This window comes from Perca fluviatilis, chromosome 2 (genome assembly GCF_010015445.1).
Source record: "Perca fluviatilis chromosome 2, GENO_Pfluv_1.0, whole genome shotgun sequence".
NCBI classification, from domain to species: Eukaryota; Metazoa; Chordata; class Actinopteri; order Perciformes; family Percidae; genus Perca; species Perca fluviatilis.
This window is the reverse complement of record NC_053113.1, coordinates 41,180,096-41,195,100: the sequence shown is the minus strand read 5'-3', so window position 1 is coordinate 41,195,100 and position 15,005 is coordinate 41,180,096. Positions and strand designations below refer to the sequence as shown.

General features: G+C 41.2%; 1 protein-coding gene across 5 annotated transcripts in view; it reads right to left on the bottom strand.

The window, feature by feature from the left end:
* Nucleotides 1-15,005, bottom strand: part of fndc3a (fibronectin type III domain containing 3A) — a 70,004-nt gene that overhangs the window by 27,350 nt on the left and 27,649 nt on the right. For all 5 annotated transcript variants that reach the window (XM_039821191.1, XM_039821211.1, XM_039821199.1 and 2 more), the window contains one exon: nt 14,171-14,246. In XM_039821191.1, coding sequence (XP_039677125.1) covers nt 14,171-14,246 — 76 coding nt within the window. The remainder of the gene's footprint in view (nt 1-14,170; nt 14,247-15,005) is intronic.

The following is a 15,005-nucleotide window of genomic DNA, read 5'->3' as shown; positions in this document are numbered from 1 at the left end:
AGTGAAGGATATTAGAAGCACTTTTCCGGTGATGGCTGAGCATTACTGTGCAGCCTCCAACTGAGCTTGAAGACGTAGATGTGACGTGAGCAACGTGTCTGACAACCTGAGAAAGTCTTCTGGTAGCTGTGCCAAGAGAAATCTCAATCATTCCCAATCTTGCAGAGACGGAGAGCGTAGGTATATGTAAGGAGATAACATGGGCACAGGCTAATTATTGCTAACTAAAATGCTAGTTAACATTAGTAATTAAACTTAAACAGCTAATGTAAGTCCAAACTGCCTGCGAGCTTCTCCTGTACTATATTCCTCTACTATGCGACAGAAAGTCGGGTGGTTATGACACAATCGTTTGCCTATTTTTACAAAAGCGTCTGCTACGGAGCCATAACGTGAGATACAAGGTAATGGAGCCTTTTATACATTCTCATGTTTCTTTAGAAATAAACAATGGACAAATAGAGTCTTTAAACGTTTCAGATGTAAAGTTATTCGCTGTCAAAGTGACGTCAAAATGAATGGCAGTCAATGGAATGCTCGGTTGCCTTAGAAACGGGAGGTGATGGCTTGGTAGCATCAAAATGGCTCCATAGGAGCTACGCTTTGTGGAGGCTGGCTTACCCCCTTGCCTTAAACCTTCTAGGCAGATAATAAGTTGACTTATATTTCTGTAACCATGGACAACCATAATGACTCCTCCCATCATGCCAACTATGGCATGTGACACTTGGCAGACTTTCACAAGTCAACCTCAAGCATTCTCTGTTGGAGGGACAATCACTACAGTTGATTCACTCTTCTAAACCAGCTCTTTATTTTCAACTTATATTTTTTTAAACAGAGTAAGAAAAAGCAGAGAAATGCATTTTTTATTTTATTTTGAATTGGCAAACCCAAAAAAAGACCACTTTACAAAAGTGCTGAGAAACAACAAAGTTTCCTGCGTGGCTCTGTTGTCGGGGCCGGTGCAGCGGCTTAGCTCAGCTCAGAGAAGTGATGGCTCAGCACAAAGCCTGGGAGAGGGAAAGGGAGAGCGGGACCTCTGTGCTAAGATGGCCCATTCGCACATTTCTCTTCTTACAAACCTAAGACATAAACACCGGGGCCGCAATGCCAGATGTCATGCCGGAGTGCAAAAAAGGTCTACGACACACACTGACCTCCCAGCAGCCTGCTTGAGGAAGAGTTTCCCTTTCCTTTTGCCAAAGCGGGCGTAAGCAGGAGAGAAGGCACTTCTAAATGAGCAGCCATAAATGTGCACATGACTACAGAGGCTGGCTTTGTGTAATGATACATTCAAACCTCCCATTTCTAGCATCGAGCACCACCTCCCCAGGTGCTGGAGTCCAGGCTCCACCTCTCAGGGGAGAGGAACAGTAAGATAGTGTTGATATATGGACAGTTGCCAGTTTGTCAGGTAAACCTAGTTAAAAGCTTACAGTCTAATATAACAGCCATGCAATACACCCTACCTTTATGAAGGTTATAGAGTTCAGTTATTGTTGAAATGGCTTTAAAAAAAGGTGTTGAATCAACTTAATGGTCTTTTTGAAGGTTTGAGTTTGTGGTGCTGCTGTTGAATTGTATTGTGTCATATTGAGAGGTATTTCTAATTACTATACCAAGCGTGGACTATTAGAAAAACCTCTCAGAGCTGGGCAATATATCGATATTGTGATGTGAGACTAGATATCGTCTTAGATTTTGGATATCGTAATATCATAACATGGCATAAGTGTTGTCTTTTCCTGGTTTTAAAGGCTGCATTACAGTAAAGTGATGTCATTTTCTGAACTTACCAGACTGTTGTAACTGTTCTATTATTTGCCTTTACCCACTTAGTCATTATATCCACATTGCTGATGATTATTTATCAAAAATCTCATTGTGTAAATATTTTGTGAAAGCACCAATAGTCAACACTACAATATCGCTGCGGTATCGATAGAGGCATTTGGTCAAAAATATCGTGATATTTGATTTTCTCCATATCGCCCAACCCTACTCTTAGTATTACTGAGTACCGTTCAGGAGCACCATAAACTACAACCTCCAAATGATCGTACAGTTTATTGCAGGGCTGTTGCATTAGTTTTAGCTAGGTGTACAACAACAGCTCACTACAGAGACAGGCTATGTTTGCAGGGCAATATAGCTAGTTGGTTTTGTAGTTAAATTAGTGATGCACTACACTCACCACGTTCATATCACTGGACCACAGTTCCTCACTTTAGGCTCGACACCCATATCCCAACCATACAGACAATGCCATTACTAAACTACAATGCCCAAAGTTTATTTAATATTTACTAGATCAATGGTACAGTGGTTGGCTTGGTCAAGTGAGAACTAGGTTGACAGAGCTGGCCTGAAGTATATAGAGATGAAATGTTTTACCTGACGTTGTGTCATTATAATGTAATGCATTTGTAAGCAGCAGTTAAAGGTGCCGTAGGTAGGATTGTGAAGATCCAGGACTTAGCCAAAAAATTTGAACGACTTATCAGTCCCTCCCCCCTTTCCGCTAAAGCCCAAAACGGTCTCCTAAGCCCCTCCCCCTACAAGGGAGAATGAATGCGTGTGCATGAGCAGCGATTGGCACGCAGTTAGAAAGTTAGTTTTATAGCACATTGCGCATCACCACAAGCCTGTAAACAGACGCTTCAATGAATAAAGAAAATAAAGTACATACTGGCCATTTAAGTACAGTAGGCTACCAGAAATAGTGACATATAACACATTTAACTAAATATGGCCCTGATACAGGCTCTATCTGAACTCCTTGAACATGTCTTTACATAATTAAAACATGTCAATGTCAAGTGCTTTCAATAAATTAATTGAAGGAGAGAAAAAAAATATCACAGTCATTTAAAAATTAAATTGCGAACAGGGGTGAATCAAGATGGCGATTTTATAACGATTTATCGTGCAGGCCTAGCGTTTAGTTTTATTTTTAACATCCAATGCTGTCTACACTGCTCCAAAATCCAAACCCCAAGTTCATTGGGTACCCAGGAAACCAAATGTGAAGTAGATTGGATGAACGGTTCATGACACACACACACACACACACACACACACACACACACACACACACACACACACACACACACACACACACACACACACACACACACACACACACACACACACACACACACACACACACACACACACACCTTTATTAGATAGATACTGCATTAGTCCTTGTTAGGTAGGCCTCTTATACTGGTATCAAAATGGTAAAGAGCTTTGAAGCCCGTCTCAGTACACTGAGCCAGCGGACTGATACGTAGGGAAGTGACTCACTGCCTAAGAAGACAAGGTGAGCGAGGACAAAATCTCAATTCAGGGAGCATGGGAGAGCTCAGCCTGAATGAACGCAGTCACACCGGCTCGGCCCTCATTGATTTCAGATTACAATATCATTTGAGTGGGAGTTCAAAGTGTGCACTGTTAACTCCACTCACTTTTAAGACTAATAAATGATGTCGTGCTCATGCAGAGTGCTGCTGTGCACCTGCGTGATGACTGATTAGGGCGACTCCTGAATCACGAATCACGTTAGTGTTTAATATGAAAGAATTAAAGATTTTGTGTACTGAATAGAGAACGAAGGGAGAAGAGGAAAGCATAGGGTGAGGGAGGTAGGATGAGGGAGCCACACACATCTACCAGAGAGAGAAAAAAGAAAAAGAGAGAGGAGATGTAGGGTGGAGAATGGGGGGGAAAAAAACACCCACTCTTTTACATCAGACTGACGCACAAGTGCTGATAGAGATCAGATAGAAAAGGCCACATCCCCCTCCACTCCCCTCCCCCTGAGTCGACTGGAGCATTGGTTGTGCTGACGTGGCCGTGGAGTGCCAGCCTTCCAGAGGAAGCAGTCACGGGAAAAACATCAGTCCTCCTCCACAAAACGGCAGGCTGACAGAGCCAAGAATAGCCACAAACAAGCTGCCCGTTCTGGCAGTGTAAACAGAGGCTAGACAACACTTTGGGAACGCCATCATCTCCCGTCAACATCACATAAGCCGTCTCCACCTCCACGCCTCCTGGGGCAGGCCAACAGAATCAACAGTCTGAGTCGAGAGGGGGTTGGAGGTTAACGCGGAGAGATGGGGGATAATTGTTCAGGGTGGGTGAAAAAGCCAAGGGAGAGACTTCAAAGGCCAGACACGTCCACACATATACATACACATACACAGATGCGCAAGGGTGGTAAGGCCACGCTGAGCACCCACCTGCTTCCTCTTGTCTGAAAATGGATCGAGATCTCAACAAACAAACTCAAGTGGGACTTTGCGCAGGTCTTCTAAGGCAACCGAGGAAACTTGGCAGACGTGGCTCTGAAATAAATGGCAACAATCCAAGCAAACTGATGTGCAAAGTAACCCTCAATTAGATAGGAACCATAAAAAAAGAAGAGAAGACCAGTTTAATAGAGGCGCGGTGGGTTAAGAAAAGAGAGTAAAAATCCAGCTAGACACACGGAGAGAACAAGAGTGGTAGAAAGACAGAGCAGAGAGAGAGAGTGGTTTCATATGGGAGCTCTCAATAAGCTCTCAACGGCAACATGATGAACTGTGAGCTCATAAAGATGGAGCGGGCTTGATTATTAATTAGAGCTAACAAATTGTGTCCATCCACAAACAGCAGGAGAGAACGCATAGGCAAGGGATGGCAATTAATTACAGCCAGGCAAGGGAAAAAGACTAATGGCGTTTTTCCATTACATGGTACCTGCTCGACACGCCTCGACTCTACTTTTTTGGTTATCCATTACGAAAAGAAAAGTCCCCGGTACCTGCCAACAGGTACTTTTTTTTAGTAGCACCTCCGTCGAGGTTCCAAGCGAGCTGAGGTGATACCAAGAGGTGACGTGAAAACCTGCAGACTCCTGATTGGTCGGACAGAATCGTCACTAATCACTGCGTCATCATTGTTATAGCGACAGACTGGGGGGGGTTGTCCTGAACAAACCCGCCATTTTTAAATACTTTAGCCAGCGGTGGTTTTTTTGCTGCCTCCAGCTTCTTTTGAAACTAAAATTTGCCTTCTGGCAAACAGCCACATGCCGAGAATCAAACACAACACACCTTTGACGTTCTCTGTGTGTGTGTGTCGCGTTAGGTCAAGGCAGTTTCCTGCGGCGTCGCTATGACGACCAGCCACTAAATCTGCAATGTAAAATGGAGGATGGGGCACCGCGGCCGAGTCGAGCCGAGTAGAGCTGGCACTAGCAGTGGGTAAGCATCTTAAGTACTGAACTGTCAATTAAACAAAAAAGCACTAATTGCAAGTTAAAATCCTAACCTTCATTCTTAAAAGGGCCTTTAGTGATGACACTGTGGCGAATGGTTCTTTTTTTTTTTTTGCATGGCACATTTTTCTTGCAGGCAGGAAAGATCTTTCATCAATTAAGAGGGTAGTAATTTGCAATAAGCATAACATTCTATTAGCAGATTATGAAGCCACGGATGTGTGCGCCCACACTTGGGCCAGGCAATTTCTCCACAACTTTCCCTTTAGCATCAAACCCACACCAATCCAGGCATACTGAGGAGGGGAGCAAGCGGAAATTGAGAAAAGGGCATTCTGTGTGCAAACCAGAGCACGGGTTTTTAAGGTTAACTTTGTCAGAATTCCTGATTACAACCACACCGGCATGAATGATGTTTACAGGAGGGGAGGGAATCCGTAACCTTCATGCTTGTGCTTATTACAGAACATTGCACTGTCAGCCAGACAAACCCAGAATGAGAGAAGGGCCATGACCACAGGGGCCGGACTTTTTAAGTTTTAAATAATGAATGATTTGGCTCCATTCAGGAAGTGAAGATTCCACTCTAAAACCATTGTCTCCTCCTGTAACGAAAAGCTAAGCTCACAAACACAGTGACGTTTATAATTTAACAAATCCAAAAATAGCTGAGTGGACATGGAATGGCCCTGTTCCTCCGGACGTTCCCACCGTTGGCTAGATTTAGAAGAAAAACAAACACCCCCCCTACCTCTCTCATCATCTCCTATCATCCTCTAACGTTTTTCCCTCCCCCTTTGTATCAACGCAGCATGGGAGAATGAGTCACAAGCTCAGTCATTCATAGAGCTACACACTTCAGAAGCTGTGAATGAACGTCGTCTTTGTGTGCATCCACACACACACGTGTTGGTGTACATGTACAGTACAGGCCAAAAGTTTGGACACACCTTCTCATTGAATGTATTTCCTTTATTTTCATGACTATTTACATTGTAGATTCTCACTGACGAAATCCAAACTATGAATGAACACATATGGAATGATGTACTTAACAAAAAAGTGTGAAATAACTGAAAACATGTCTTATATTTTAGATTCTTCAAAGTAGCCACCCTTTGCTTTTTTTGATAACTCTGCAAACCCTTGGTGTTCTCTCAATGAGCTTCATGAGGTAGTCACCTGAAATGGTTTTCACTTCACATGTGTGCTTTGTCAGGGTAAATTAGTGGAATTTTTTCCCTTATTAATAAAAAAAAGCAAAGGGTGGCATGTTTTCAGTTATTTCACACTTTTTTGTTAAGTACATAATTCCATATGTGTTCATTCATGGTTTTGATGCCTTCAGTGAGAATGCACAATGTAAATAGTCATGAAAATAAAGGAAATACATTGAATGAGAAGGCGTGTCCAAACTTTTTGCCTGTACTGTACTTGGAGGTAGGTGGCGAGTATTAAATAATGTGAGAATGTGTCTGATGTTGGTAGCATTTTGTTTGGGAGAGGGTGCGGGGAGTTAGAGAAGCATGCAACAGACCCACAATGGTGCGCACTGGTTTTAATCTTAATGGATAAGACCATGTAATTGTATATGCTGTGTATTTCTATACAGAACAATACAGGGCTCCAGACTAACTTTTTGCCTTTGTTGCACTGGTGCGCCTAACTTTTTTATTTAGGTGCACCCAAATTTTTCCTCGCGTTGCTGTTAACGCTGAATGGTGATACACAATATATAGCTCTGTATTTTTTTTACAAAGTGGGCTAAATGTTCAGTTTTAAGTCAAAGCCACTTTTCACAAGCTCATTTATTAAAACACATTGTAATTAAAATAAAATGCAAAGACAGGGTTTCCTTTACCAGTTTGAAAATATACAGCTGCAACACATGTAAATGAAAGTTATCAGATAGATAGATAGATAGATAGATAGATAGATAGATAGATAGATAGATAGATAGATAGATAGATAGATAGATAGATAGATAGATAGAGAGGTCGCACTCTAGAGCCCTGCAATACCTGTGCCACCTGGCCCCCAGTGCAAGCCCATCATTTCATGATTGTTACGGGTCCTTGCTGCCCACTTACTAGCCACAATATTAACTCAACGGAAGGCTTTGAATAAAGAGGGGGTAGGAAATGAGGAAAGGCAGGAGGCGGACAGCGTGTCGAAGAACATAATGGGAGATAGTATGGATAAAGGAAGGCTATGGTCTTTGAAAGCCGATACAGATTTTTTTTTCTAGTGAAGCTAGCTATTTTCTGCTGATATTTACCAACTCTAAATCTGACCATTTAGTTAGAAATAAGTTGGAAATAAAAATTTTCAACATCTCATCTTTTTTTGGAATCTACAAAAATGACATTTTTATTTAGCCTATAATTTTTTTAAATATATTTTTATATCTAAAATGTATGGCTCTTGAAAAGATGATTAGATACAGTTTGGCAGATGCATATCCTATTATTTATCCTAAAGAAAATGTGACAATATTTCCTGGAACATAAGGTCTCAGGTAGAGGGTGGTTTTGAATCTTAAAAGGTCCAGTGTGTAACATGTTTAGTTGTTCATTATTAAAATCTATGTTGCCCGTTCACAAACACACAAAACATCCATTTTCATGAATATTTACCACCACCATCAATTCCAAGTATTCCTATTAGCTTACGTTTGCATGAACTGGGGTAGACCATAGACAGTGTATGAAGAGGAGGACTAACAGATCCCGTTGCTCTGGACGGAGACCAGTGAAGGATATTAGAAGCACTTTTCCGGTGATGGCTGAGCGTTACTGCACAGTCTCCAACTGAGCTCAAAGACGTAAATGTGACGTGAGCAACGTGTCTGAAAGTTGTAAGTCTTCTGGTAGCTGTGCCAAGAGAAATCTCAATCATTCCCAATCTTGCAGAGACTGAGAGCGTAGGTGTATGCTAGGAGATAACATAGGCACAGGCTAATTATTGCTAACTAAAATGCTAGTTAACATTAGTAATTAAACTTAAACAGCTAATGGAAGTCTAAACTGCCTGCAAGCTTCTCCTGTACTATACGGCAATTCCTCTACTATGCGACAGTAAGTCGCATGGTTATGACAATAGTTAGCCTATTTTTATAAAAACGTCTGCTACGGAGCCATAACATGACATACAAGGTAATGGAGCCTTTTATACATTGTCGTGTTTCTTTAGAAATAAACAATGGACAAAAAAAAAAGTCTTTAAACGCTTCAGATGTAAAGTTATTCGCTGTCAAAGTGGCGCCAAATGAATGGCAGTCAATGGGATGCTAACGGGAGGTGATGGCTTGGTAGCATCAAAATGGAGCTACGTGTTCCGGGGAGAGGCTTACCCCCTTGGGGTAGACGCCCCATATTAATGCACCATCTTGAAATACGTTAGCCGGTAAGGGACATAAAGGACATACTGCTCCACCTTTCGTGTTTTCTCTGTCACATGATGAACTCACAGGTGCTGCTAATGCTGCTAATGGGTATCATTGCTTCCCGGCCCCGGCAAGTTTGAAGAAGGAAACATGGAGGACCACACATATTCAAAATCCAAATTTCAGGAACAGGAGTCTTCTTCTTCGCCCAGAAAAAGAATATTGAAAAGCACAAGAGACCGGCTTTTTAAAAGCATGAAGGCTACCCTAGCTGTAATAGGTACTTTGAACTGCGTGGTGCAAGAGAGTCGATGTGATATATGATCACTAGATGGGAGAAATTCCTGCACATTGGAACTTTAAAAGTATTTTGAATCTTTGACTTTAGTAAGAATTAATCAATAAACAGTATAAATTATGTGTGGAGGTGAGAATGCAGTCTGGGTTTTATTTAGTTGATAAATGAATAATGAATGATGAATGGCTTTCAGGAGAAACCGTCTGAAAATGTGTGCTTAACCCATTTTAAACAATACCGCATCACCCGCCTCTCTAGGATTGGTAAGATTTCATCCCACCTCCACCGCCTCCGCCTTTCAACATGGCTGGACAACATGTCATACAATCTACTTATTTCCAGTCATAACCAGGCCCTTGCAGTAGCTATTCAATTTAATGATTCCACTTGGACTGTTTTCACTCAATCCCACAAAATCTAAACTTGTCTTGAACAGACACGTGATGGAAAATGTCTATTGTAGCAGTAGAGCAGTTTCCAAAAAGTAAGTTCCAGTGGAACTTGTCTCAAAACCGACTATACTAGTGCACTGACAGAATGGATACCCCATCACCACACAGTGTCAGATGTTCAGCAGTGCACATCCTGGCTGCTCAGTCTCAGGCACAAGGGACATGACAGCCTCAAGTCCCTCAGATAGAAAATAGACTAGCACCATCAGGAATGAGACGAGGTGTTTCACAGCTATGGCATCAGAGATAAGAGTGAAGTAGGCAGATGGGCTGACTGACCAACCGGTATCAGAACGTGGAGAAAGCAGAAGACACTGGCAAAATGGCCACAAACTGAGCCAGGGGTACGCATGCACATACAAACATTGGGTTTGTTTACCACAAAGTTCATGTGTCTTTTGGGGTTATGAGACGAGTAGCGTTGGGTACAGAAATCCGGTGCCAATATGGCAATATGGTATCTACCTAGTTGTAGGATTTGGTGTACTGGCCCAGTGCTTCAAGGGGCTGTACTCGAAATACTGAAAAAAAAAATATTCAGCGGGCTAGGATTGGGCTCTTACAGACTGTTCCCAAGTATGTAAAATACCTAAGTTGTTTCATTTCACTAACACAGCATATGTAGCTGGAGCCAAACAGAGAGAAACTCTGATTCTAACACACACACACACACACACACACACACACACACACACACACACACACACACACACACACACACACACACACACACACACACACACACACACACACACACACACACACACACACACACACACGTCTCTGTTCGGGACACCATTACTCTAAAATGTTCTTTGCATAGCAAATATTTGATTGCTGCTATATTGATGTTCTAAATATTGAGCGAGCGAGCACGCACACGCTTTTGTGGGAGAAAGCACATCTCTTTCAGGCTCAATAAGACCAGTGGAACTAGACGGTGCTTTCAGCCATCAACCAGAGACTGAATCACCGGCAGGCTAAGTCAGATAAAGAAGTGGATCTTATCAACCCAATGGTCTTAATGCTGACTTGCCTCATCAGTCACGCAGCTTATCAGGTGATCCATCTCTTTGTGCCAGTGATACAGCCTTCAGATCTACAGTGGCAGACGATGAGAAAGGGTGGCCGATGGAGCGCGGAGGGGTCATACGGGCATGTCCACTCACATACAGAACTCCCCTTATGGCAAGGACGACAGCTAGCAGGAAGATATTAAATGGCCACTCTAATTAGCCTCCATTGTAAAAGGCAAAACAGGGATAATGCCTCCCATACATTTTACAAGATTGTCTGTTCATATTGAGCAGGCTGTCATGCACTAACACGTAGCAATTACACACATCCAGCTGCTAAAAATACATAATTGAATACACAAATTGGTGTGGGATGGAGCGAATCCTGAAAAATACATGTAAACCAGATCATCCTGGCTTTGAAACAGTGTCACGCTGTCCCTGTCAGTACATACTAGGGTAAAAGGTGAGACAGAAAGAAAACAGAACCTTAAGTAAACAACAATGATCTGTTGTTGGGAACACACAAACCAAACCAACAAACCACATGGACACACACACACACACACACACACACACACACACACACACACACACACACACACACACACACACACACACACACACACACACACACACACACACACACACACACACACACACACACACACACACACACACACACACACACACACACACACACACACCTTCTTCCTCCCTCCTTGCACCGCAAGCGGTGAGTCATCCCTCTATTCACGTCACCGAGAGAGGAGTGCACCCTGTGACAGGCCAGTTAGTAGCAGTCACACTGATCTATGTGGCACCTCTATCCCTTTGTTTCTCCTCTGATGGAGAGACTATGTATGCTCACTCCCTATTAGGAAGGTTTACTCAGCTCATAATGGGGGGCCGGTGTGAGAGCTCAGTCAGACAGAGTAAGGAGAAGAGCCCCTGTGTGAGGAAACCATATGATGGTTTTCTGCCTAGGCAGGATCACTTTATATTACTGCTTTTGCTTCTTTGTCATCTAAACCTGGGTGCCTGATGCCTCTTTCACAGGCCTATTGTCTCATTATTCATGTACGCCACAAGGCATAGCCAAAGGCTACAGGCAAGCAATACCAGCGTCTTTCAACAGCGAGATACTATGCACCGGTCTATACAAGGGTCATTACATTTCTGCTAAAATGTTGAGCGCCTGCCTGCTGTGGTCACAAACCGTAGCAATCATTATTCACTAACAAACCTTTATTATGCGGCCATCCTTTATCTGTCTTTATTAAATCAAATTGAACATTTAACAGGAAAAAAAAACGAGTGACACTGAGCTCCCAGAAATGTCAATATGTGAAGCGACGTCCGTGGAGAATAACAAACAAAGCAAATCATTTCCAGATCTATGTTTTCCCGGACAACTACATTTTATCATAACGGTTTACAATTTACGGCCCCGCAGCTCTATACCTCCCACTACTCCAGCTGTCTTCCGTTCACAATGTCAGCGACGTTTCGGAGCCAGATTTCATTGTTGCGGACACAAAGCCAGCGCAATCACCAACAATTAGGGAAAAGAAAAAGGCTGCCATCAGGACAAATAAGAATGTAACACATCTTACTCAAACACTGCCTTTTTCTGCCCCAACTCCTCTACAAACGCACTGTAATCATACCATATGCTTGTTTTACTAATAATAATAATAGCATATCAGTGCACAGTTGATTTCATCATCTGTCAAATTAAACAAGAAGAGCAGCAAGCTAAATGACATTTAAATAGCAAAACCGATAAGGGGGGAAAAATGTTTTTGTTTTGGGGCACGAGAGTATATGAATATGGAAAAATAAAATGCAGGGGTGACATTCTGTACAAGAGGAAGTGCTGTAATGGAAACATCGATAAAAATCAAAAGAGATTCATTTATGTGCACACAACATCGCAGTTACTGAACTGAAGAAAAAAGATGCATTTTCTGTGTCGGTTTTAAATCAGTTAGCTTCTTCTACATGCATTGCCTATTGTTTATCATGTTGGGTTACATGTTTTATTTAACTCCTTTTTGTTCAGTTACTATGCGTATTAGGCAAGTGTGACGTTAATCCATGCAATCAAGCTTCATCAGCTCGGTGTCTGAAAAATATCAATATATAAAAATTTTATTAAAACATATTGATGCACTTACATAACATGTTCTTTCAAGCAGTACTATTCTATACACTGGCTGGAACCATAAGATGCTATTATGTTATTGAGCAGCCTGGGAGCTGCGAGACATTGACTGTCATCCTGTTGTCATTCCTGCAAAAATACGTCAAAGCATCCTGCCCAACCCCTCCCCTCTTCACTGCACACACTGAAAAAGCTGAATGAATCCGGGTGAAAATGACTGCTGGAAATAAAGAGGTTAAGCAAAAATTGAGCTCTGATAATCCAATTATACTTACACGGATTATAATCTTACACTTGTTAAGATTAGATAAGAACAAATGTAAGCACCAATACAAAATGTAGGGGTGTGCAAAAAAAAAAAAAAAAAAAATCGCAATTCAAGCTCTACAAATTCATAGAACTCCAAAAATCGATTGATATAATTTAATTTCTTTTTTTTTATTGTATGTCTACTGTAACCCCAATGGCAAGTAACTACATTTACATACTGTAAATCGTTTTGTTTTGTAAATCGAGAATTGTTTTTGAATCAAAAATCGATTTTGAATCAAATCTTGAGCCTAAGAATCGATATTGAATCGTGACATTTTCTGAATCGTGCACCCCTAATAAAATGCGCTCTTCGCTGCAAGAACCATTAGCAATCTCATGATTACATGACACTTTTTTGGCCGTCAACATTGGATTGAAAAAGGCCTCTTTATTAGTCATAATTATCTACATGAACGGGCACAGAGATTCTAAGATCTCATTTTTTACCTCTTACGGTCGAGCACATTTCAGACGGGAAAAATATGACCTGTTTGTGTACATTTTATTAATCAGCCAAACTCAAATGTACAGTAAAAACCTGTTCTCTAGTTTATAAAGAGCCTTTGTTAGTGCTCTTGAAAAGTGCAAATTTGTCAAATTTTTTCTTTTAACACAACCTTAAACTTAGCTAATTTGTGGTTAATAAAATAACTAAATGAGTTATTTCGGTTTTAGCATTGCACTGATCATCAGTTTGATTTTCTTCCCGTGCAATATTTGCATATATTATTGTAAAAAACCTTTAATTAGGACATTCTTATTAAAATTGAGATACTAGATCACACAGTCCTAGTTATTTTCCATATCTGCTGTATTAATTCATTTAGACAAGGCTCTTAGCTTTCCATAGATAGTCAGGGTAAAAGCAGAGTACTAAGCATTTTGAATGAGCCATACATTTCCTGGAGCTTTTTGGCAGCCCTGTGAAGAGTGTAGCCAAGAAGCCATTTGTCTTGCGGTCACAATGCCCTGAAACTCACACTTAATATGGAGCACTGTGTGCTGGAGCAGTAGTGATTTGGCCACAGAATAAACTGTACCTCTTGCAGCATTTCGCAGCAAAAGCTACTAAAATAGTATATATATATATATATATATATATATATATATATATATATATATATATATATATATATCAACATGTATTAGACATGATCACAAAACAATATTTTGTGATCAACTTGTCTGATTCGACTAGATTGTTAGACAACATGCATTCAAATCCAGAATCACATTAAACAGATATACATGTAGTGAAAGAGCAGCTTTCTTACCTGTGATACACTGAAACTGACCATCCTCTCGTCGAATAGTGAAGGCCTCACCTGGGTTTACCTGCACCAGGATTACCTGTGGAGAAATAAAGCAACATTTCATTTGACTATCCAAGGTAACTTAAAGACATGTTCTACAGCGACTAGTTAATTCAAATGGAAGCCCTGTTTGTACAGGGACAACTTTACAGGTCAACGTATCTAAACGGAAGCCACAGTTGATTTTTTCTTTTTTTGTAAAAGTCGCTCTGGCGTTGTACAAACTCAAGATCTTTTTCTGTGAATGTATTTCTCTAGTGTGAATAAGCAGCATCATTTGCGTGAAAAGCACACAACAGTCTTAACACCAATAGTGTTTGGTGTTACAATCACAATACAGTCACCTGAAAATCATTGAGCGCATTTCTGTGATGCCTAATATGCAGGTAACACCGGCAGAGGCAAGTACAAGCAACAGAAATAACAGCATCAGTAAGAACCAACACACACAAAGCTGTCTGCTATGGCACAAGTGCTCCAACAGCCTTCAAATCTGTGCAGTAGACAAAAAAAAAAAATTTGGACAGGTCGCCTTTAACTTTTAATCACACCAATTGCTTACAGGACGAACATCCATCTAAACAGGTATTGGCCACAAAATCGGGAGAGAAATTAACTGACTGACGGACTGTCGGGGCTAGAGTTGGGGCAAGACTTCCTCTAGTGTAACTGTTGTCCTCAATTTAGCTGGTGGGATAAACAATCATTAAACTGCAAAAAAAAAAGCTTTTTTATATAAGAGACTAAAGTGAGGACACTAATAACCACTGCCATAACTGGACAATAGAATCCATCA